Here is a 26,900-nt window from a genome sequence, read left to right as displayed (position 1 = left end):
ATCTTCACGCATGCACTCCTTCTCTAACACAAACTGACACAACTCTTTGATACTTCCTCGCTTCATCCTTCCAAGCAGAAATATAAAAGATTTTCTTCTCATTAAGAACCTTCAGATCAGCTTGTGATAAGTTTACCAAATGCATCGGATCGTAAACTCTTAGGAGCTCTTGTTCATCCTCGTCTTCCATCACCGCTTCAGCAGTCTGGCAATCAACATACCACCATTTAAGATTCTTCAACACATCTTGAGGCACAGTCTTCATTGGAACCTCCTTAATGCATCGGATCGGTTTGTACTTCATTACCATCCATGACTTGCCATCTGCTCTCATTCCCCTTTCTTTATCTTCCACTAGCTTTCCCTTCTGTGGCTTTAATAACTCAAACTTCTTTTCTTTAATACTTTCTTTCCACACGATCTTCCCAATAACTCTCGCCATGTTGTCGTCGCTTCTATTAATCAGCCCCAATCTAGCCAAATCCTTCACCTCACATTCAGGCAATGTATTGAGAGATCTCAACGTTCTCTTAAAGTATTGGATCCCATCATATCGTTTAATCACAAAGAGCTTCAACTGCTCATCATAGATCCAGCAAATAATCCCTTTCTTCGCTTCAGCATAGCCTTTAATATTGTAACTCTTCTTAAACATTGTAGGGACCGCTGGTTTCTTCGTTTTGACGAACCACTGAGCATAGCCTTCCTTCCACCTAGGCTGCTCTTCCCATTCAGTCTCATCGATTACTGTCTCATTACCCATATCTGTTTTCTCAATATCTGGGATCTCGTGTTCAACATTTTCTTCTACTATTTCACCTTCTTCAACATCTTCTTCAATCACAATCTGTGCGCCAATCTTCTCAATCTCCTCAATAGGCAGCACATCATCATCAAACATCACATCATCATCTAGCATATCATCATCTAATTCTTTCAAAGCATCAATCACATCATCTTCATCATCAACCATCACCACCTCATCACCACCAACTGCACCTGCAGACTCCCCCTGAGCTGTGGAAGTCCCAAGAGCTTGAGTAGTTCTTGGCAACTCACCACCTGCACCTTTCGATGCATTGGGATCATCGTCTCTATCATTTCTCTTCTTTATCCTTAACTCGTCGCCTCTACAGATTGTCTCCCCCTGAGATGCCAAGAACTCCTACATAGCATCTATAATTCGCCCATGTTCAACCAGGAGGGACGACTGTAGTTGATTCTCTGCTACAAGGCGCTGAATAGCCTGGGTCTGGACAAGATTCACCCTTGATTGTTCAGCCACGACCCGCTCAAGTGCAGCTATTCTCTCCGAGTCTGAGAGGGTTGCATCGAAATCAAACCTCATGTTAGATGTGTCTTGAGTATACTCAGCAGGGATCTCGATTGTAACCGGGACATCAGAAGCAGTTGTGGACGTAACCGCAGGTGGTATCGTGACCGACAACCCTGCTGTTGCAACGACTGTCGACTCTACAAATTGTGCCACCACCTCTGAAGGAGTAAGCGTTGGAGGTGGTAAAGACACAATCTCCGGAGTCGTCATCTGTAGTGTGATGGATGGGATGCCGACAGCTGATGTAGCCACCACGGGAACTTCCGCGGCGCTTAAACTTGTAACCTGTACAGATGTAGGAACAATCGACATACCTGACAGTGCGGATGGAGCGAAATGTACAACTCTTGAAGTCTCTCCAGCTCCCATACCTGCACCTGTCCTTTCCCGTCTTGAACGTCTAATCAACTTGTGAATATCCTCTTCTTCTTCTTCTGACTCAGTATCATCAACTGTCCTCTTTCTCTTCCCTAACGTCCTTTCTCGTGTCACCAACATCCTTCTCGCCTCATCCATAACATCATCAAGATCTGAGTCAGCCACCGTCGTAGCTGCTCTAGTAACACGCACAGTCGAGACACGTTCAACTGGGATCTGAACGTTCTCCTCTGGATCCACCCGATCCATATCGAAGAATCCTTGACCTCCGAATTCTGCATCAAGGTCCACTTCCTCCTCCGGTGACACAACAGGAGCAGCAGGTATAGCTTGAGATGCTCCTGCCTGTTGTGGTGCCGGGTCTCTGAACTCATCCCCACGAGCTGGCACATACCCCGGGTTTATTAAGTACCCAAAGAGTGGAGTATGCCTTGGACGCAGTTCAGGCTTGCTCCTCGCACTGGATGTTCGGCATTGAGCGAAGATACGTTTGCTCACACTCTCCACGTATCTTATTGGACGTCTTTGAGGCAACGTGGGAGCAACATGATTCAAGATCATCTGAATGAATCTTGGATACATGATGAACCTCTCACGAGCCATCGCTCTTCTCTGTCTATCGATCTCGTAAAAGACCATCTGACTAAAGCTATAACGTTTGTTATAAGTCAGAGCAGTCATTGCTGACTGCATGGTCGCACCCATACCATCAGTGCCCGCCTTCCTCCCAGACATGCAGACAATCATTACGTGCATGAGGAAGCGCCACTGATCGAGTAGGAAACCCTTCCTCCCCTGAGTATCACCTAATGGACCAGAATAGCCCATTTGGAGAAACGCTCCATCACGGAACGGAGCCACAAACTCTGTAGGGTCATCCCTAGTCTCCTCACCAAACCGTAAAGCCACCCGTATTTGTTCAGATGAGAACTGAACCTCTTGATTGTTGACGGTTGCTCGCATAACCGGGGGCTCAACGCGGCAATCGTATTCCACAGTCTGCCAGAAATCCTCGATATTGGGTAAGGATATCGGCAGAGTCGTAGTGATAGCGTGGAATATCCTCGAGTGAATGAGGAATGTGATTATCTCGCGGTAATCCTCAACACCGCTCGCTTCCGGGTCTAAGGTGATATACATGTTATGACCCGGGAAGAATTGCCTCTGATTATCTCCATCGTCACCTCCAGCACCTCCAGCACCTGCTACTGCAGCCATATCTGCAACAAACGAACCAAGTTAGATAAATGTTAAGGCGTACCACAAGTTCGCTTGTTACCATGTGCGAAGTTGTGATAAAATCTGTATAGGCGAAGTTAAAGTTGGGGCGAAGTTGGGAACAACTTCGCCCCAACTTCGCTTCATCTTTAAGTTCGTCTAATAATTAAAAAATTAAAAGGTCCAGGCGAAGTTAATGATAACTTCGCCTCACCACAACATCGCCTCAGGCGAAGTTGAGCCTCAGGCGAAGTTACGGATAACTTCGCCTAAACCTTAAGTTCGCCTGAATCTGAAACGGCGACAGTAAGGTTGATTCAATCGTCGAAAATCTGGTGTGTCGGTCAATTTTGACGATTTAGGAGACTAAAACACATGATATTAAGGCAATCCGGACGATCAGTTTGCTCATGAACACGTAAAAACAAGCTTTGAAATCGGGTATAAGGTTCGAACGTCCGAGGTCGCTAACCGGGTGTCGAAACAACCTAGGGTTAACAACATTGAACATCGATTATAAGATATAGAACCCAAACACACCTTGAATACTGATTGAAATCGAAAAAGATAATCAGATGATAATCGAGTTAAGTTCGCTGTGATATTCGAGAATAAGTTCGCTGATGTATAAAATAATGAACGAATGACCTTTGAAAATCCTTATATAGGGGCGGAGTTATACAGGCGAAGTTACGGTTAACTTCGCCTAGGCGAAGTTATTCACAAGTTCGCCTGTTTAACAACATCGCCTATATTTACAAAATCAACCCTTATAATTTGAACATTTTGCAATTAACTTTTAAAACTTCCCTTTAAGAATTAAATAACACGATCAAGTCCAAGTAACCAGTTATAAAATCATAAACTACCTAAGTACGAAAAAACTTTTAAAAAATTAAAGTACAAGGGATCAAATTTCAGTCTCGATAGGGACTACTTCGTTTTAGAAAAGATCCGAACTTGAATCATACTAACTACGTGACTGTCACATAGATCCGTGTTTAGCTGTATTATGACAGAAGGAAACAGGTTGTAGGCAGGTAAATAACTTAAGATGGTTTTCATCATTTCTGTGATACGAGTTAGGTTCAATTATTCCTCAAAATTTAAGTGGGCAACAACTCAGAGATTATGATGCCTCCTATCTATTCTCAAAGCGTATTTGGCTTTCCCCAAGTCACCCCGAATTGACCTCGATCCATTGTGTCTGATTAAGTTTGTAAGTACTCTTCATCTGGTTCCCGTTCTCTTTCTTACTCCATGATTGAGAAGTCTTGACATTTTCAGCTCTAGAATGTTTTCATAACTCATAATAAATTTTTTATTAATTTTTTTTTTTTTTATGATAAACATTTACATAGACTTCAGAGTAGTAAACAACTGCAAGTCCCGAATCTGGATCACTGCAGTTTCTTCACACACTATCTTTACGGGAATCAGAACACGTACGGGCTCGTGTATGACTGGGTAATCGCTTTTCTGCCTATCACTCGGAAAGATATATATGGAGACATGCAAAACTCGTAAGGAGTTTCCACGTAAAATCAAGTAGATTTAGTTTGTATCACATCTACTTTTACGCACCATATAAAGCTACCATGACATACAATAACTGTCCTAAAGCCTTTTAAGCCTAATAACTTCACTAGTTAAGCACACAGAATCAGTATATTTATCATTTTCCAAGGTTGGATCAATTTTCTGTTAAACATAGCAAACGAACTTCTTACGAAGTAGCAGACTTGAAAAATAATTTCATTTCCCATTTAAAAATTTTAACATTAATCGCCCCGACCAAAACAAAGTCTTCAGGTAACCGGCTATCCCGAAGATCCAATGGATCAGCTGGACCGACCACATACAAGTATATGTCCTTCTAACTAAGTATGATCGACTAATTTTAAGCGAAAGAATGAAAACTCATCATAAACCGCCCCGGTCACTTTCAGTCCTTTGGTTAATGGCTATCCTCAAATTCTACAAGTAGAAAATGAGGACCAAAACATATCCGAAGACAAGTCCTTCAAACTGATGCAACCGACATATTTTTAAGCGATAGTGACGTTTTTTTTTTTTTTTTTTTTTTTTTTAAGCACTGTAGGCGAAGTTACGGATAACTTCGCTTTAGTCTTAACTTCGCAGAAGAACTTCGCTGATGATTAACTTCACTTAAGGTAAGCGAACTTAGGAGGTAGGCGGAGTTGTAGAGAACTTCGCTGAGTTAGGCGAACTTGAGAAGGTACCCGAAGTTGTGGATAACTTCGCTTAACCTTATATCTTCGCTGAAACCCTACGAACAGTGACGGCAACTTCGCCTGATAAACACGGACGTTTTTGCAGATCTGAAATCTGGATTTTACGAGATTTTTAACGGTGCAAAGGCTTGAATACTGTGGTAGGAGGTAAGATTGACTCAAAAACACAGAAAACACGTCCCGCGAACTGTCGAAACGGGACGATTTCTACACCCGCGTGAATATCCTGAACCACACAATCGAGCAAATGCTCTGATACCAATTGTAGGTTCCCTGGACGGATCGCACGAGATATCTCGGTCTACTCAGGTGCGGAATCCCTGCGTAGATCGTTACGAGTATAGAACACGAATCACACGAACACACGAAACGAACACACGTTATATATTATAACTCAAACACGTGATGTAATATCACTGTTACAGACTCTCGTCCTCACGTTACAATGAACTTGAACAACTGACACGAACTTAAACAACGATTACAAACCAAGCCGTAACCTAGGACTATTTATACACGACAACTTCGCCTGGCATGTTCAGGCGAAGTTGTCCATAACTTCGCTTGACTAACAAGTTCGCCTGTTAAGCAAACTTGTCAGTAACTTCGCTTAAACATACAAAACATAATTAAACATTACAGACTCGATTACAGACACTAGACTATGAACTACTGACATTATGCACCAACAAAAAGTGAGATTATGGTGTAAAAAATAACAAAAATCTGATATGTCTGATGGTCGCGCCCCGCGGCCTCTAGGGTGGTGGTGGTCGCGGCTCACGGCACCTCATTTGGTGTTCGCGTGGAGTCCGCGTCGTGCGGAGATGGCCATAGACCCTCGTCGTGCGGTGCGACGGGTGTTTTTGACAGAAAGTTTTGAAGTTTGAGCCCCTTTTTGGCTTAGAAAAATTTCCAGAAAATTACCAAGTCTTTGTTATGCCCATTTTATGTCATTTTTACATGTGAAACTTATCTGGCATCTCTTGAATTAGCGTAAAAACCTTTCTCCATGATGGTGATGATTTCTTGAAACGACTTGACGGCGGAACAAAACTACAAAAACTAGTGTTAGTGACTCAAGAAAAATAAAATAAAATAAAATAAATTATACAAACTCTACACTTGAGTTTTCACTCAAGAACCACTTCAATGATTTATTTTGATGGATCGAGGGGAGTTTCCTCCACCTCGATTGAACACTCCGGCCCTCCAAGATAATGCTTTAAACGATGTCCATTTACTTTCCACGAAGTTCCATTGTCTGGATTCTATAGCTCCACCGCTCCATACGGGAACACTTCCTTCACCAAATACTCTCCCATCCACTTTGATCTCAATTTTCCTTCAAATAACTTCAAACGAGAATTAAATAATAATACTTTATCACCTTTCTTGAAGTTTTTACCTCCCTTCAAACGTCGATCGTGCAATACTTCCGTCTTTTCCTTGATATCCAAAGATTTAGAGTATGCCGCATCACGAAGTTCCTCCAACTCATGAATTTGAAAATATCTCTTCCTTGCGTCCTCGGTAAGATCAACATTAACTGTCTTCAATGCCCAAAACGCCCAGTGCTCTAACTCAGCGGGAAGATGACATGCTTTACCGTAAACTAGCATCACCGGTGTAGTACCCAACGGTGTCTTGTACGTGGTTCTGAATGCCCATAGCGCGTCATCCAATTTCTCCGACCAATCTTTTCGACTTATTCCCACCATTTTCTCTAAAATTCTCTTCATCCCTCTATTACAATTTTGTACATAACCATTCGTTTAAGGATGGTAAGCGGTAGAGGTGCGATGAGTAACTCCATAACGAGCTTATGCCTTCTCCATGAAGGCATTGCAAAAATGAGTACCTCTATCACTAATAATTGCATATGGAGTCCCGAAACAAGTAAAAACAACTTCTTGAGAAACTTCACAACAACTCTAGCATCATTCGTGGCCAATGCTTGGGCTTCAACCCACTTGGAAACATAATCTATCGCCACTAGAATATACTTGTGACCACCGGAAACGGGAAACAGTCCCATAAAATCGACGCCCCAAACATCAAATATTTCAAGAGTTTGTATGGGGTTTTGAGGCATCTCATTCTTCGATGAAATATTGTCGGTGCATTGACAAGCATCATACGTCTTAACAAACTCCACCGCATATTTCACAAACGACGGTCAATAAAAACCACTATCAAATACCTTTTGCGCCGTGGCATGCGCTCCATGATGACCTCCCGTTAAACCTTCATGAACATGTCACAATATATCCAACCCTTCTTTTTTCGTCACGCACCTTCTAAGAATCCGGTCACCACCAATCTTGAAAAGAAAAGGATCGTCCTAAACATACCGAGTAACATCCTGGAAAAACTTCTTTTGTTGCGTAGTCATCCCTTTCAACACAAGGCCGGTAGATAAATAATTAGAAAAATCGGTGAACCATGGCATACCTTGCTTTTCGGCCGCAACAAAATCAATCGACTCATGCGGGAAACTATCTCCAATTTCTTCCTCACGAATCTCTTCTTTCTTCGGATCTTCTAAACGGGAAAGATGATTCGCCGCAACAATCTCCGCCCCCTTCTTGTATTTGATTTCTATGTCAAACTCGGAAAGCAAAAGAATCCACCGTATAATACGAGGCTTCATGTTTTTCTTGTGTGTAGGTTCCCTGGATGGATCTTCACGGGATATCTCAATCTACACAGGTGCGGAATCCCTGCGTAGGTCGTTACGAGTGTAGAACACGAATCAAACAAACATACGATACGAATAAACGAACACGTTATATTATAACCGAACACGTGATATAATCACTGAATACACGTCTCTCGACTCACACACGTCTGTATACGATAACTTGAACAACTCGATAAACAACTCGATCAACTTCTAAACAAACCGTAACCTAGAAATATATATACACGACAACTTCGCCTGGCATGTTCAGGCGAAGTTGTCCATAACTTCGCTTGACTAACAAGTTCGCCTAAACAGCGAACTTGTTAGTAACTTCACTTAAGACATATAAAACATAATTAATCATTACAGACTCGATTACAGACACACGACTATGAACTACTGACATTATGCACCAACAGACTCCCCCTTGGCAGTAGCTTCATGTCTTGATCTTTAAACACGTGTCTTGTAATCTTCACTCTCTTGGTCTTCATGCATGTACTCCTTCTCTCACGCATACCGTGACTACTCGCTGATATTTCCTCGCTTCGTCTTTCCAAGCCGGAATATAAAAAATCTTCTTTTCATTTAACACCTGCAGATCAGCTTTCGATAAATTAACAAGATGCATCGGATCATACACTCTTAGTACTTCTTGTTCGTCTTCGTCTTCCATCACGGCTTCAGCAGTCTGGCAATCAACATACCACCATTTAAGATTCTTCAACACATCTTGAGGCTAGTCTTCATTGGAACCTCCTTAATGCATCGGATCGGTTTGTACTTCATCACCATCCATGGCTTGCCATCTGCTTTCATTCCTCTTTCCTTATCTTCCACTAGTTTTCCCTTCTGTGGCTTTAATAACTCAAACTTCTTTTCTTTAATACTTTCTTTCCACACGATCTTCCCAATAACTCTCGCCATGTTGTCGTCGCTTCTATTAATCAACCCCAATCTAGCCAAATCCTTCACCTCACCTTCGGGCAATGTATTGAGAGATCTCAACGTCCTTTTAAAATACTGAATACCATCAAAACGTTTCACCACAAACAACTTTAACTGTTCATCATATAACCAACAGATAATGCCTTTCTTTGACTCAGCGTACCCTTTAATATTATAACTTTTCTTGAACATTGTAGGTACCACTGGCTTCTTCGTTTTGATAAACCAATGAGCATAGCCTTCCTTCCATCTAGGCTGCTCCTCCCATTCTGTATCATCACCTACTGTATCTTGACATACTGTTCGTACCGATCCTTCCATGCAACGAAATCGGTTCCCTTCAGCAACCTTGGTGCTTTTGTAGCTGAGCCTGCTTCTACTTCCATCTTTACTAACTCAGAGATGTTAATTGACGACATCTTTCTCGAAAACTAAGAAACCCGAAAAATAATTTTTTTTTTTTTTACTAAGTACAATAGGCGAAGTTACGGATAACTTCGCTTAAGTCTTAACTTCACTGAAGAACTTCGCTGATTCTTAACTTCGCTTGAGGTAAGCGAACTTAGGAGGTAGGCGGAGTTGTAGAGAACTTCGCTTGAGTTGGGTGAACTTGAGAAGGTAGGCGAAGTTGTGGATAACTTCGCTTAACCTTATATCTTCGCCGAAACCCTACGAACAGTGACGGCAACTTCGCCTGATGAACACCAAGTTTCTGCAGATCTGGAATCTGGATTTTTCGAGGTTTTTGACGGTGTAAAGGGTTGTATACGATGGTAGGAGGTAAGAATGACACAAAAACACAGAAAACACGTCCCGTGAATAGTTGAAACGGGAAGATTTCTACACCCGCGTGAATATCCCGAACCACACAATCGAGCAAAAGCTCTGATACCAATTGTAGGTTCCCTGGATGGATCTTCACGGGATATCTCAATCTACACAGGTGCGGAATCCCTGCGTAGGTCGTTACGAGTGTAGAACACGAATCAAACAAACACAAGATACGAATAAACGAACACGTTATATTATAACCGAACACGTGATATAATCACTGAATACACGTCTCTCGACTCACACACGTCTGTATACGATAACTTGAACAACTCTATAAACAACTCGATCAACTTCTAAACAAACCGTAACCGAGAAATATATATACACGACAACTTCGCCTGGCATGTTCAGGCGAAGTTGTCCATAACTTCGCTTGAGTAACAAGTTCGCCTAAACAGCGAACTTGTTAGTAACTTCACTTAAGACATATAAAACATAATTAATCATTACAGACTCGATTACAGACACACGACTATGAACTACTGACATTATGCACCAACATTGTGAAAGAGAAAACGTAAAGCTGCATGATCGGTAAAAATGGTAGTCTTTGAAAGCACAAGGGTAACATCCCGTTTTCTGATTTCAGTTAATAAATTAAAATACAAGTTATTATGAGTCGGGCTAGAGTTGGGTTAAATGGATATGGGTTATGGACTTAGGCAATGAAAGAAAGAGGAAAGGACCATGGGCTTAAGCCCATGATCCATAATTATATAAGTCATTAAATGGCCTTTAATCATTCATTTCACACATTCCATACACCTCCCAAAAAACACACTTAAGCTCTCTCTCTAGACCGAAACCAAGAAGGAAACTGATCCCGACCCAAGGTATGATAGTATTTTATTGTATGAGCTTAAACACGTTAGATATAAACACGAAACGACGAGCCGACACCGTTAAACCGTTTAAGTCACGAGATCCGGGTGGAATCGGGTATAAACTGAACCTATGATGAGCTTAGGGGTCACCCTAGCTCAGATCTGGATCGAATGGGACAAAAAACGGTGAAAAACGAGTTAAAACTCGTTTTTCCGACGTGTTCGCGGTTTTCCGGCGGCCTTCCGGCAAAGGCGGCGCCGGAAAAGTATGTACGAGGTTAAGGGATGTCAGGGAATGTTCTGACATTCCCTAACCTAACCCTAGTTCGCTAAGGAATAACCAACGAATTAAAGTGATTCGCTAGCTGATTCGCCTAAGTAAACATAACGAACTAACTTCAGTTCGTTAAGGGGAAAGGATAGCGAATTACCCTTGATTCGCTATAGTTAAAAGATAACAAATTGAAAGGTCCAATTTGTTACATAGACTGGTTCGCTATGGACTGATTCGTTAAGGGTCCAGTTCGTTAGAAGGGTTCAATTAGTTAAAATAACCAGTTCGTCATGACAAGTCAGTTCGTTATAGATAAGTAACGAACTAGGAATTTGGCATAATGACAAGAACAGTCCCTGGACTTAGAAAAGATTGATTTAATTACAAAGAAGCCCTTGGATTATAAGTAGCAAATTATTTAATGATTCAAAATTCTAGTAGAAAATGTGTAAAGCCAGGGGCTCTGCCCCTTGGACCCCGCTAGGGGCTGCCGCCCCTAGAACCCCGCTGCCAGGGGTGCTACCCCCCGAACCCCCGTTTGTTGAGGGTAATGATTAAACTGGAAAGACGATATGTGTAGTGATAGTTTATTGATACGTATAATTATTATACAGTTAGTCGTGCACAACTCAAGAAGGGAATAACCGTAAACGGTGAACGCAACTGCATTGAGGTGAGTTCCTAGCCCCACTTCCTTGTTATGTTTTCGGTCTGTGTGTATACTCGATGTGATAGTTAATACACTTACCTTAAGTGGTAAAGTGTATGCCTTGTATGATGTATGTATGATGATTGCTTGACGGTGCGTGAACGATCTTCGGATATTGCATGTACCGTCAGGGGGTAGCTAAAGATGCGAGTTCTATGTATGATGTAACATAAAATGCATGTATGAATATATATGATGTATGCATAATGTACGTATGATATGTTATTGGTACGTGAACACTCTTCGGAGATTGCACGTATAGACAGGAAAAGTATGTAAGAACAGGTATGGTATGAAGCATGAAAGGTGACCGGATCCTAATAATATCCGAGGATGAAGGGTGACCGGACCCTAATAATATCCGAGGATGAAGGGTGACCGGACCCTAATAATAATATCCGAGGTATGTAGGTGAAACGCCCTTTATAATGTATGGTTAGATATGAATGTGTATGGACGAATGATGAACATGATATGTATGTAATGCGTACCTTCGGGCACGTATATGTGTATGAAAAGTAAGTTATGTGATTAACTAGAACTCACTCAGCATACTTGACTTTTAGTATGCACGCAGGCAAATAGGTTGAGGCAGCTCGCGTGACTGAAGACACATGGCATGGAAATCGAAGATACTGGCATCTCGAAGAAATGTTGTGATGTTTAAAGATTATGTTTTGTTTTAATTGACTACGAATGTTTTATAAGACATGATTTGATGGTTATGTAAAATGTTATGGTTGAAGTTTTATTATTCCACGAAAGTTTTTGTTAACTCTGATATTTAGAACTGCGTTTATGAGTAAATCCAACGTTAAAGTAGGGCTACCGGTAACGAGGCCTTACAACAAGAAAGGACCGGAACTTGTCAAATGCAAACACAACGGCTAAATGTTCCTTTTCGGTGGTGATGTATAATATACATCTATTTATACATCTCGAATCCCGTGTAAAGTTATGTTTCTTTAATATTTTGAGTTCGTTTTAGTTCGAGTTTCGTTTATCTTTTATTATTTAAGGTTTTGAGTCAAGTTTTATTCATTTATTATGTTTTATATCTTTTGGTGTCTTGAGTGTGAAGCTCTAATTCTTTTTATCATATCATGTAAAGGTTAAGTTCGTCTGTTCATTTTGCTTGTCGATGATTACGTGATTGCTTCACTAATGTTTTGTTATGTTTTCATATATATGATGGCGTGGAGAAGCAAGGGAAACAAGTTCTAGAAAATTCTCAATGTTACTTGGAGTTTAAGAAGAGATTAATCAAGATTTAATAAAGAATAATTAAGAAAAAACAACAAAAATCCGAAATTCCTTTTTTGAGGGCGCCGCCGCACGCGAAGGTGAGGGGCTATGGCGGTCGCGCGGCGCCTAGGGCCTTCTGACATATTTTGCAAGTCCAAGCCCATTATGCGTTCTATATATATATATCTTACACCCTAGCCGATTCTAAGTTTTTTCCAGCCGATTTTCCAAGGGTTTAAGTTAAGATTGAAGATGTTTTGGAGGCTAGGAAGAAGGAGGATCATCAAGCTTTCGTACAAGTGTTCAAGGGTCGATTAATACGGGTTCTCTAGTTCTCTAACCTTCGTTCCTTGTTCATTATTTTTTATGGCTTTCCTCTTTGTTTTTAATACTTGTTTAGGATTGTTTTTAATAATGATTCTAGGCTAGACTTCATGTCTACCTAGGTTTGATGAACATGTTTGATGCATGATTTCTTCCTTTGGACTAACATTTTGATTATGGTTTCGTTATTTTAATAGTAAAAGACTTGATTTTGCTTTCATGATGCATATGAATGTTTATTATCTTGATTGATTGTTAAGTATAGCTTCACATAGATCTTATATCTCTTGATTGTGTTCTTTAGATTTAGGGTTTATGTTTAATTATTACTCGGTGTTTTGATTATTATGGTTGAATAGGCCTATTAGATCATAGAAGCTTGTTAATCGTTAATTAGGATTTTAAATGCTTTGCTAAATTCCAAAAGCTGTAAGGTGAGGAGTTATTCATGTGTCTTGGTCAATTGCATGTTAGGATAGATAGTGACAATATTCTTACTTATTGTGTTGATCCATATTCATGATGTCATGTTAAGTTTATCAAGTTATCTAGGGTTTAGTGTTTCGTAAGATTGCTTGCTTTAGATACTATTAATTAACTCCAATTGATGACTTTGCGGAAATCAATAATACTGATTTCTTAATAATCTAATAATTGTTCTTTAGGATTTCCTTTGATTCAGTCAAGGGTCTTTAGGGTTTGTTAGATGAATATATTTAGAAATCAGTTTCCATAATCATGTTATTTGTCCATTGGTTGATGATTGTTGATGCATGGGATTCTTACCTAGGTAGATTCCTTCTCTATTTGGTTCCGATCTTGTGTTTGGTTGTTTGTTTCTCGTTTACTTGCTTATTTGTTTTCATAGTTTAATATTAGTTTAATATTAGTTTTAAAATCCCCCTTAAAACATTAACAATAAATAGTCGTGTCGTAAATCGAGTCTAATTAGTTAATTAACGTAATTTATAGAGTCCTGTATGTTCGATATTCCGGACTTACTTAGCTTTAGTACAATTGACCGGTTCACTTGCCGGTGTTTTGTGTAGTTGAGTCTTAAGTCTAGTTTTTATTACTTGTTTAGTTTAGTTAATATTTAATTGACTATTTTCTAGCACATCACTGTAGTTCTCTTGGGCTTCATTCAACGTCCTTCTTACATAATAAATTGGGTGAAAATGTTTATCACACCTTGTCCCAAAACCACCCCAATTGCATAATCGCTCGCATCGAACATGAGCTCAAACGTCAAGTTCCAATCTGGTGACACGAGAATATGAGCACTCACGAGTTTCTCTTTTAAGAACTTGAACGCCTTCAAATACTTTTCATCAAACACAAAAGGGACATCTTTCTCTAGTAGTCGGGTCATCGGGTGGGTAGTTTTGAAAAGTGTTTAATAAACCGCCGGTAGAAACCTGCATAACAAAGAAAACTCCGTATAGCCCTAACATTTTTCAGTGGGGGAAAGCCTACTAATTGTGTCAATCTTCGCCCGACCACCTCTATACCATATCTTGAAATTTTATGATCCAACACGATCCTTTCCGTCACCATAAAGTGACACTTTTCCTAATTCAACATCAACTTCGTCTCAATGCACCTTTTCAACATACTCTTAAGATTACCCTAACACTGATCGAACGAATTGCCGTACACTGAAAAATCGTCTACAAAAACCTCCATGGACGTCTCTATCATATCCTGAAAAATAGTCACCATACAACGCTGAAAAGTAGCCGGAGCATTACACAACCCAAACGGCATGCGACGATACGCATACGTGCCATACGGACATGTAAAAGTCGTTGTCTCTTTGTCTTTCGGTGCGATTGGAATCTGAAAATAACCTGAAAAACCATCAAAAAAACAATAAAATTGCTGACCTGCGAGGCGCTCCAACAATTGATCAATAAATGGCAACGGGAAATGGTCCTTCCAAGTGGAGTCATTCAACCTCCGTAATCAATACACACACGCCAACCGGTAACCGTAAGCGAAGGTATAAGGTCATTCTTTTCATTCATGACAACCGTCACCCCCCTTTCTTTGGAACAACTTGGTTCGGACTTACCCATGGAGAATCCGAGATCAGATAAATCATCCCGGCATCAATCAACTTAAAAACCTCTTTCTTTACAACCTCTTGCATATTTGGATTAAGATGCCTTTCGGGTTGAACAACCGGTTTATAATCATCTTCCATCAAAATCTGATGGGTACAATAAGTGGGGCTAATACCTTGAATATCCGAAAGTCTCCATGTGATCGCCCCGTAATGCAACTTCAACACCTCTATCCACTTGGACTTTTCTTCCTCCGACAATTTAGAAGGAACAATAACGAGCAAATTCGAGCCCTCTTCAAGGTAAGCATACTCCAAATGTGATGGAATAACCTTTAATTCCAATGGAGCATGTTTTTCTATCTATTTTTCACAAATTAACTCACTAACCTCCATAACCTCCGCCAAGCAAGAAACGTCATACACTACCTCTTCCTCTAACTCTTTATCCATATCTATATCCATAGCCATCCCAACAAGATCGGCTCCACAAATATAATCAAGACACGTATCAAAACCCAGAATAAAAGAGTTGAGAAAATAGACCGAATGGCATGGCCCACTAAAATCATCATTATCACCCGGGTGCGTGTAACATCCCGAAAATTCTCGTAAACCGATCGACCCGAGTGTATAGTTTGTAAATTAAATTCTTGGGTTTCACGTGAGGGCCTGGGGACCCATGGCATGTCTAAGAGGTGTTTTATTCAGTTTGAGAACAAAGAGGATGAGTTTACAAAGTTCAAGGGCTGAATATGTAACTATTGGAAATTATAACCTAAACCTTTCCCCCTACCCCCTCTTTTTGGTCTCATCTTACCCACCCACCAAAACCAACGATTTTGATGAAGAAAATTCAATTCCAAGCTGCTGGAGGTTGACCATGGTGTGTACTACACTCCCATATTCTTTAATTCCATTATCTCAGTCATTAATATGGTCAATTAAGCCGTTTTTTGAACTAGGGACCGATTTGGATTAAATTCGTTTGGCATGCTTCCCAAGGTCAAAAGCTGGAGTTTTTGGTGTCAAAGGTTTCCCGGGTATGTTTAGTATATCATACAAAAATTTCATGGAATTTGGAGTTGTTTTGGTAGGTCAATTGTAAAAAAACAAAAATTAGGGTTTTGTTGGGTTTAGAATCATAATTCTTGCAATTGGGGCGTTACCCGATCAGTTAGTGGTGTCTTATGTTAGTATAATGGCAGTAGAAAAATTATTTTTTTGGTTCTAGGGGCTTATTTGGTTGGTCATCCTTTAATCGGTTCGTAAGAGCGCGTAAACTTGGTTAATTGTTAATTAACGTGGAAGATGATGAGATTGCAAATATTAATGGGTTGGCTGTAAGAAAGTCAACTGTTATCCAAATGGGGCTGGTTTGGTTGGTGGTTGGTTAATCGGTTCGTTAACGCATGAATTCGACTCAATTAACATAAAACAGGCATAGTTTGGGAATCGTTGGTGGTGATTTATTGGAAAGGGAGTCTTGGGTAATTTAAGGAATCTGAGGGCTGATGTAGATGGATATGAACTTTGGGTATGGCTTTGGGTCAATCCAAACCCGTTAGGACGTCTCGTATAGTGAGCGAGTCGTGTCGGTTTAGTTAGTGATTGTTGTGTGCTTTATCTTGACAGGCTTATGGATTGTGAGTGATTAGCTAGAGGATTCAGTTGTGATGTTTATGTGATTCATATCAGGTGAGTTTCATGATGCCCTTTTTAACTGTTTTACATTTTGGGCTAGCATACACGTTTTATGTCGATTTTACCCTTTTGAAGCATTTGAATGATATTGCATAGTTTATGTTATTTTTACTATCTATGATTCTAAGTGTGAAAGTTTGATGTTTATGTTATGTTTATGCATGTGTGTGGCCACCGCGTTTATGATTTTGTTAAGCCGTGTCCGGGTCGAAGTGATGTACGTAAAAATTCCTTGATTTCCCTGTTGGGGGTTAGATCATAGAAGCTTGTTAATCGTTGATTAGGATTTTAAATGCTTTGCTAAATTCCAAAAGCTGTATGGTGAGGAGTTATTCATGTGTCTTGGTCTATTGCATGCTAGGATAGATAGTGACAATATTCTTGCTTATTGTGTTGATCCATGTTCATGATGTCATGTTAAGTTTATCAAGTTATCTAGGGTTTAGTGTTTCATAAGATTGCTTACTTTAGATACTATTAATTAACTCTAATTGATGACTTTGCGGAAATCAATAATACTGATTGCTTAATAATCTAATAATTGTTCTCTAGGATTTCGTTTGATTCAGTCAAGGGTCCTTAGGGTTTGTTAGATGAATATGTTTAGAAATCAGTTTCCATAATCATGTTATTTGTCCATTGCTTGATGATTGTTGATGCATGGGATTCTTACCTAGGTAGATTCCTTCTCTATTTGATTTCGATCTTGTGATTAATTGCTTGTTTTCTAGTTTACTTGTTTATTTTCTTTCTTAGTTTAATCTTAGTTTAAAAACCCTCTTTAAACATTAATAATAAATTGTCGTGTCGTAAGTCAAGTCTAATTAGTTGTTTAACGTAATTTATAGAGTCCTGTGGGTTCGATATTCTAGACTTACTTAGCTTTAGTACAATTGACCGGTTCACTTGCCGGTGTTTTGCGTAGTTGAGTCATAAGTCTAGTTTTTATTACTTGTTTAGTTTAGTTAATATTTAATCGACTGTTTTCTAGCACATCAGGTTTTTGGCGCCGCTGCCTGGGACTTTTTGCAATTGCGTTATTTGCGTTAATTGGACTTATTTTATATATACGTGCTATTTGTTTTATTTTCTTTTGAGTCGTAGGAGTCTAATTAAATTTTACTTTAATTTAGTTTTAGTTTTTATTTTTAGTCTACTCACTTAGTACGTTGCGTCCTTAAGGTTTATGCCGCATCTTCGTTCGCAAGGACCACCGTCGAAAGCTACTTCTTCACAAAAATCGTCACCGCACAGTTCACCACCAGAAAGTCCGAGAAGTCAACCAGACGTTCAAATGGCCGACTACAGAACAATTGCTACTCAAGCCTTCGATGGCTTAACCGGAAACCAGTCATGCATCGTCGTTCCCGCAATCAACAATCCGAACTCATGGCAGATTCCATCATACGTCATGAACAACATCGTTCAAACCAATCAGTTTCATGGGGGTTATGACGAGGATGCACCGGATCATATTAACCGACTTTACCGCGTTTTGAAAACTTTCAATTTACAAGGTGCTACTGAAGATGCTCTATTCTTACATCTATTTCCGTTTTCACTTGCGGGTAAAGCTGCTATTTGGCTTGACACTCAACCACCTGGAACGTTTACTACTTGGGAGGCGTTACGTTCAGCGTTTATCAAGAAGTACTTCTCACCTGCTAAAGCGGCTATTCTTCGCGATCAGATTCACTCATTTCACATGCAACCGGGGGAGAGATTTTGTCATGCTTGGGAGCGTTTTCAGAGCTTGCTGTCTTGATGCTCACAGAATGGTCTCACACCATGGGCTCTCGTGGAAAACTTTTACAATGGGTTGAACCACGAACCCAAGTTCGGTTCGACACGGCCGCGGGAGGAAGTCAACTGGCTAGGAAGAATGTCGCCGAATGTAACGAGATGTTTGAGAGCTTCGCTCAATCGGACCTTGCCAAAGAGCCACATCGCGGGAATTCCACTCCCGTTAGCAGTACATCCTCATTTGCTCGAGGTGTACACCAGGTTAATCTGGATACTAGTGTGGCTGCTGCTTTGGATCACTGACTAGAGAGGTTAAGGAACTGAAGGCCAAGGTGGACAAATGTGAGTTTTGTAGAGGTGGACATGGTACGTTGGAGTATCCGGTGATGAATCAACAGGTCAATTTCGTTGCTGGTCAAACTAGGTTTCCCAACAATTACAACAACAACAACAGTCAGAATTGGAACACTTACAAGAACCCGAATCAGAATAATGCTAATTGGCGTCCGTCGGGTGCACCACTAGGGTTTCATAATTCTTATAATCAAGGACAAGGTCAGTATTTCAGTAATAATAACACCGATGGTACTAATGTTCAAAATATGCAGGATTCAAATGGTGGAATGGGGCGTTTGGAAGAGATGATGAAGCTAATCTTGGAGAGAGATCAAGTTACACAGAAAAAGTTGTCCGAACACGATTTGCTTTTCAAGAATCAACAATCTTCTATTCTCGATATTGAAAGGACTGTTGGTGATATTGCTCGTCGTTTAGAAGAAAGGCCCCCAAGTCAGTTTTCGGGTATCCCTCAAACTAATTCGGCTGCTCAATTGAACGCCATCTCCACTCGTAGTGGTAGGGTTTTTGGTCCAGAGTTAGTTAGTAGAGAAATTAGGGAAGATAAGGATGATGAGTTGATAGATGAGGAAATAGAGGTAGAGGCTCCAGGTAAGTCACAAAATACAACACCAATCATAGAGCCGCAAGTTAAGAAAAACACCGATAAGAAGCTGGTTGGAGCCCGGCCACCACCACACACCATTGACCTAGCCTATGTCCCGTATCCCGCTCGTCTAAAGAATCAAAAGTATATAAAAGATTACGGGCATTTACTTAATATATTTAGCCAATTGAATGTCAACCTTCCATTCGTAGAAGTCCTTCAGCATATGCTTAAGTACGCCAAATTTTTGAAAGACCTTCTTAAAAGAAAGGATAAGTTGGAGGAGTTGTCGACTGTTCCCCTAAATGGAGAGTGTTCTGCGGTAGTTCTCAATAAAGTTCCGAAGAAATTACCTGACCTCGGTGTTTTTACCATTCCTGCCTTTTCAGAAGTGATATGAAATGTCAAGCATTAGCCGATCTAGGAGCTAGTATAAACCTTATGCGATATTCTTTGTATGAAAAGCTAGACCTAGGAGAGCTCACCCCTACTCATATGACGTTGTCTTTAGCTGATCTTTCTGTTAAGTATCTAAGGGGTGTCGTGGAGAATTTGCTCGTTAAGGTAGATAATTTGGTTTTCCCCATAGATTTTGTTGTTTTAGATATGGAGGCCGACGAGAGAGTACCTATCATTTTAGGTCGTCCATTTCTACGTACTGCTAGGGCGGTCATTGACGTGTTTGAAGGTAAGATCACTCTTAGAGCCGGTGATGATAGTGCCACCTATTTGGCTAAGTCCATGAGACATCCGAGTGGTCAAGACGGTCTTATTGATCCATGTCACCCAGTTTACTCGATAGAATCAGTTATCTCGGGCATGGGCCCTAGTCTTGAAGATTCCCGTTCTGTAAGTTTAAGTGTGGGGAAGGAGCGAGCGGTTTCTAGTTCTCGGGAAATGGTGAAGCATGTTGGAGTAAAAGGTGGTGGTAAGCGAAAGATTGAGAAGGTTCGTGGTTTTAGAAAGAAGAAGACCAAGATTGACGACTGGTCGGATCGTGATTCGGTAACTTTAAGGGCATTGGAATTCTACCGAGGTGGAGGAAGCTCCACTCGGTCCGCCATGTGATTCGCATAAACATAGATTCTTGAGTGAAAACTCAAGTGTAGAGTTTGTAGATTTTCCTTTATTTTTGTTTTTTTTTCTTAGTTTTGTTGAGTCATCGAGTCACTGACGTAGTATTTTGTAGTTCGTCGTTGTTTTTGCGTTTTTTGAGTTTTGCTAGGTAAAAGAGAGATTGAATGAGCTAGAGAGACGATCCCCCAAGGAAAAATTTAATGAAAAAGACAAGTATGGGGATGATGGAGCAGTGGAGCCGTATACTTCATGCTTATTTATTTGCTCCTAATTATTATATTTTATATATTTATTGGTGAAATAATTTAATTGCTTAATATCTATCATTACGATAAGATACATTTTTATATATGTTTGTTTGTATTGTTTTGCCGCTTACGTTCGGGTGTGAGAAAAGGAGTTACTATTTGCTGAGCACGTACGTTGTTGGAGGGTGTTCATAGAAGAAGACTTTGGCATCATGCTTCATTCGCATATTACCAGCTAAGTCTTTTCCATTATCAAGCTTGTTAATTATCTTTTTATTTTGTTTTTATAATTTTTAGAGTTTTAGTTTTTGTAGTCCTTCTTTATTTTAGTTTTTTTTTATTTTAAGTCGTCATTTTCCTTGCATTGAGGACAATGCAAAATTTAAGTGTGGGAATAAGATATTTGAGTCATAGTTTAAATCGAGTTTAAATTTAAAATTAAAAAATTTGAAAAAAAAATTGAAAAATGTTTAAAAAAGATGTCACTTGAATTTAGTTTTTTGCATTAAAGTGGGAGATGATGATATTTATCGGAAATTGGTTTTTCAAACTACTAATAATATGAGATAAATAAAAGAAAACGCACTTAACTTGGGATGTGTCGGTAGGCTCAGCCCTGAAAATGAAAGGGCAATTTGATAAATTGGTTATAACGAAAATCTTTTGTGGGTAAAGCACTTTGTCCGTGGAAGATAAGTAATGAAAGGTCGGGACATACTCAAGCCTCAATTATTGGTATGAAAAGTGGAAATGTCATAAAATTTTAAAAATTTGAATACATTATCATAGGATGCTTGGGTAGGTTTAACGTTAGAGTATGCCGTGTAGCCTGTGATATAAATTTAAAACTGCTAGTTTAGTGTTTTACACTTCATCGGCGTATGGTTTTATAACCTTAAATCTTGTATTGATGGGATGCTTCGGGTCCGGAGACCATGGGTCTGTATGCAATCTATTCATCTGGGTATTCACAATTCCTAAGTGGGGTTGTGGATATTTAAAATTAAGACAAAAAGAGCAAACCCTTATAAGTCTATAAACATGATCAGAAAAGTACAAATGTACAAATACACTACAGACTTGATCATCCACGCTGTTAGCCATATGGGGTCCCCTTGCCCGTGTCTCATTACCATTAAGAAACGGACCACAAGGGACACGCTACATGTAAGCCCTACAGATGAAATTTTGCATACTCACCTATGGTGATGGTTCGGGGTATTGCTTGATAACGGGGGTATGTCATGTTGTGGGGAGCACTAGCTATTAATTAATTGAACCTTAATCGTATCTAATGGCTGCTTGGTAGACTTTGATGCTTAAACTTAGGTGGATAAACAATACCCTTGATCGTCTTAACTATTCATGAAAAATAGAGCAACAAAAGTTTTAATTCTTCTAATTTTGAGGTTTAAGTCAATTTGGGGTGGTCTGGTCCGGTAAAAGCTGAAAATAAGCGGGTCTTAATTGTGTAACCACTGAGTAAAAAATTGTCAGATCTTATTTGTCCCGGTAAAGATTAAGGCATGGGTTTAAGTGGATAACAATATCGATGATCGCGGTTTTTGCGTTCTTCTAAGCTTTAAAATTTAACCTATATGTTTGTAAGACTATATTTTCCGATTCTGATCCAACTGCATCAGACTTTTTCAAGGACGAAAAAAGAGTAAGTGTGGGGATATTTGATATACATTTATTTATACATCTCGAATCCCGTGTAAAGTTATGTTTCTTTAATATTTTGAGTTCGTTTTAGTTCGAGTTTCGTTTATCTTTTATTATTTAAGGTTGAGTCAAGTTTTATCTATTTATTATGTTTTATATCTTTTGGTGTCTTGAGTGTGAAGCTCTAATTCTTTCTATCATATCATGTAAAGGTTAAGTTCATCATTTGTTCGTTTTGCTTGTCGATGATTACGTGATTGCTTCACTAATGTTTTGTTATGTTTTCATATATATGATGGCGTGGAGAAGCAAGGGAAACAAGTTCTAGAAGATTCTCAATGTTACTTGGAGTTTAAGAAGAGATTAATCAAGATTTAATAAAGAATAATCAAGAAAAAACAACAAAAATCCGAAATTCCCTTTTTAAGAACGCCGCCGCACGCGAAGGTGAGGGGCTATGGCGGCCGCGCGGCGCCTAGGGCCTTCTGGTCAACATATTTTGCAAGTCCAAGCCCATTATGCGTTCTATATATATCTTTACACCCTAGCCAATTCTAAGTTTTTTCCACCCGATTTTCCAAGGGTTTAAACTAAGATTGAAGGTGTTTTGGAGGCTAGGAAGAAGGAGGATCATAAAGATTTCGTACAAGTGTTCAAGGGTCGATTAAGACGGGTTCTCTCGTTCTCTAACCTTCGTTCCTTGTTCATTATTTTTGATGTCTTTCCTCTTAGTTTTTAATACTTGTTTAGGATTGTTTTTAATAATGATTCTAGGCTAGACTTCATGTCTACCTAGGTTTGATGAACATGTTTTATGCATGATTTCTTTCTTTGGACTAATGTTTTGATTATGGTTTCGTTATTTTAATAGTAAAAGACTTGATTTTGCTTTCATGATACATATGAATGTTTATTATCTTGATTGATTGTTAAGTATAGCTTCACATAGATCTTATATCTCTTGATTGTGTTCTTTAGATTTAGGGTTTATGTTTAATCATTACTTGGTGTTTTGATTATTATGGTTGAATAGGCCTATTAGATCATAGAAGCTTGTTAATTGTTGATTAGGATTTTAAATGCTTTGCTAAATTCCAAAAGCTGTAAGGTGAGGAGTTATTCATGTGTCCTGGTCAATTGCATGCTAGGATAGATAGTGACAATATTCTTGCTTATTGTGTTGATCCATGTTCATGATGTCATGTTAAGTTTATCAAGTTATCTAGGGTTTAGTGTTTCGTAAGATTGCTTGCTTTAGATACTATAAATTAACTCCAATTGATGACTTTGCGGAAATCAATAATACTGATTGCTTAATAATCTAATAATTGTTCTTTAGGATTTCGTTTGATTCAGTCAAGGTTCCTTGGGGTTTGTTAGATGAATATGTTTAGAAATCAGTTTCCATAATCATGTTATTTGTCCATTGCTTTATGATTGTTAATGCATGGGATTCTTACCTAGGTAGATTCCTTCTCTATTTGATTTCGATCTTGTGATTAATTGCTTGTTTTCTAGTTTACTTGTTTATTTTCTTTCATAGTTTAATCTCAGTGGGGGGAAGCCTACTAATTGTGTCAATCTTCGCCCGACCACCTCTATACCATATCTTGGAATTTTATGATCCAACACGATCCTTTCCGTCACCATAAAGTGACACTTTTCCTAATTCAACATCAACTTCGTTTTAATGCACCTTTTCAACATACTCTCAAGATTACCCAAACACTGATCGAACGAATTGCCTTACACTGAAAAATCATCCACAAAAACCTCCATGGACGTCTCTATCATATCCTGAAAAATAGTCACCATACAACGCTGAAAAGTAGCCGGAGCATTACACAACCCAAACGGCATGCGACGATACGCATACGTGCCATACGGACATGTAAAAGTCGTTTTCTCTTGGTCTTCCGATGCGATTGGAATCTGAAAATAACCTGAAAAACCATCAAGAAAACAATAAAATTGCTGACCTGCGAGACGCTCCAACATTTGATCAATAAACGGCAACGGGAAATGGTCCTTCCAAGTGGAGTCATTCAACCTCCGGTAATCAACACACACACGCCAACCGGTAACCGTAAGCGAAGGTATATGGACATTCTTTTCATTCATGACAACCGTCACCCCCCCTTTCTTTGGAACAACTTGGGTCGGACTTATGCATGGAGAATCCGAGATCAGGTAAATCATCCCGGCATCCATCAACTTAAGAACCTCTTTCTTTACAACCTCTTGCATATTTGGGTTAAGATGCCTTTCGGGTGAACCACCGGTTTATAATCATCTTCCATCAAAATCCGGTTGGTACAATAAGTGGGGCTAATACCTTGAATATCCGAAAGTCTCCATGTGATCGCCCCCTTATGCAACTTCAACACCTCTATCAACTTGGACTTTTCTTCCTCCGATAATTTAGAAGGAACAATAACGAGCAAATTCGATCCCTCTTCAAGGTAAGCATACTCCAAATGTGACGGAATAACCTTTAATTCCAATGGAACTGGTTTTTCTATCTATTTTTCACAAATTAACTCACTAACCTCCATAACCTCCGCCAAGCAAGAAACGTCATACACTACCTCTTCCTCTTCCTCCAACTCTTTATCCATATCTATATCCATAGCCATCCCAACAAGATCGGCTCCACAAATATAATCAAGACACGTATCAACCCATAATAAAAGTGTTGAGAAAATAGACCGAATGGCATGGCCCACTAAAATCATCATTATCACCCGGGTGCGTGTAACATCCCGAAAATTCTCGTAAACCGATCGACCCGAGTGTATAGTTTGTAAATTAAATTCTTGGGTTTCACGTGAGGGCCCGGGGACCCATGGCATGTCTAAGAGGTGTTTTATTCAGTTTGGGAACAAAGAGGATGAGTTTACAAATTTCAAAGGCTGAATATGTAACTATTGGAAATTATAACCTAAACCTTTCCCCCTACCCCCTCTTTTTGGTCGCATGTTACCCACCCACCAAAACCAACGATTTTGATGAAGATAATTCAATTCCAAGCTGCTGGAGGTCGACCATGGTGTGTACTACACTCCCATATTCTTTAATTCCATTATCTTGGTCGTTAATATGGTCAATTAAGCCGTTTTTTGAACTAGGGACAGATTCGGATTAAATCCGTTTGGCATGCTTCCCAAGGTCAAAAGTTGGAGTTTTTGGTGTCAAAAGTTTCCCGGGTATGTTTAGTATATCATACTAAAATTTCATGGAATTTGGAGTTGTTTTGGTAGGTCAATTGTAAAAAAAAATTAGGGTTTCGTTGGGTTTAGAATCGTAATTCTTGCAATTGGGGCGTTACCCGATCAGTTAGTGGTGTCTTATGTTAGTATAAGGGAAGTAGAAAAATTATTTTTTTGGTTCTAGGGGCTTATTTGGTTGGTGATCCTTTAATCAGTTCGTAAGAGCGCGTAAACTTGGTTAATTGTTAATTAATGTGGAAGACGATGAGATTGCAAACCCCAAAACTTGGGTGGTTAAATATTAATGGGTAGGCTGTTAGAATGTCAACTGTTATCAAATTGGTGCTGGTTTGGTTGGTGGTTGGTTAATCGGTTCGATAACGCATGAATTTGACTCAATTAACATAAAACAGGCATAGTTTGGGAATCGTTGGTGGTGATTTATTGGAAAGGGAGTCTTGGGTAATTTAAGGACTCTGAGGGCTGATGTAGATGGTTATGAACTTTGGGTATGGCTTTGGGTCAATCCAAACCCGTTAGGACATCTCGTATAGTGAGCGAGTCGTGTCGGTCTAGTTAGTGATTGTTGTGTGCTTTATCTTGACAGGCTTATGGATTGTGAGTGATTAGCTAGAGGATTCAGTTGTGATGTTTATGTGATTCATATCAGGTGAGTTTCATGATGCCCTTTTTAACTGTTTTACATTTTGGGCTAGCATACACGTTTTATGTCGATTTTACCCTTTTGAAGCATTTGAATGATATTGCATAGTTTATGTTATATTTACTATCTACGATTGTAAGTGTGTAAGTTTGATGTTTATGTTATGTTTATGCATGTGTGTGGCCACCATGTTTATGTTTTTGTTAAGCCGTTACCGGGTCGAAGTGTTGTATGTAAAAATTCCTTGATTTCCCTGTTGGGGGTTAAGGTGAAGTGTTCTAGGATAGGAAGTACTGTCCTTGGGGAGAATGTATGTAAAATCCCCTAACAGTCTATATGTCCTTGGGGTGAAGTTTATTCGGGTCCTTAACTTTGTGTTTTGGACTTGATGGAATGTGACCCGTGTTACGTGCTTGACTGAGGAAAATTTATTTATTTATTCATTGACGTTATTTATGTATTATTATGATGTTATTTATATATCATTATGTAAGTCGTACGTTAAACACCTTTGTTGGTCTTTAAAATATTTTGATGATTAAAACATGAAC

General features: G+C 39.4%; 1 protein-coding gene across 1 annotated transcript; it reads right to left on the bottom strand.

The window, feature by feature from the left end:
* Positions 1-6,458: 6,458 nt before the first annotated feature.
* On the bottom strand, positions 6,459-6,908 carry LOC143600777 (uncharacterized). Its single transcript, XM_077078364.1, has 2 exons — positions 6,596-6,908; positions 6,459-6,532 (listed from the first exon to the last, which is right to left on the bottom strand). Exons 1-2 carry the CDS (start codon positions 6,906-6,908, stop codon positions 6,459-6,461), a joined length of 387 nt encoding a protein of 128 aa, XP_076934479.1.
* Between the last annotated feature and the right edge of the window lie 19,992 nt (positions 6,909-26,900).

The sequence above is a fragment of the Bidens hawaiensis genome, unplaced genomic scaffold (assembly GCF_021521415.1).
Source record: "Bidens hawaiensis isolate Kalapana, Puna unplaced genomic scaffold, B.hawaiensis_p1.1 tig00054887_1, whole genome shotgun sequence".
Taxonomy (NCBI): domain Eukaryota; kingdom Viridiplantae; phylum Streptophyta; class Magnoliopsida; order Asterales; family Asteraceae; genus Bidens; species Bidens hawaiensis.
The sequence above is the reverse complement of the archived record's forward strand: the minus strand, read 5'-3'. Positions and strand labels throughout refer to the sequence as shown.

Excerpts from the sequence above, each read along its gene's own strand:
- LOC143600777 (XM_077078364.1), bottom strand. The coding sequence starts at position 6,908 with ATGGTGGGAATAAGTCGAAAAGATTGGTCGGAGAAATTGGATGACGCG. Across the intron at positions 6,533-6,595 it reads CGATCGACGTTTGAAGGGAG|GAAAATTGAGATCAAAGTGG; the intron begins GTAAAAACTTCA and ends AGTTATTTGAAG.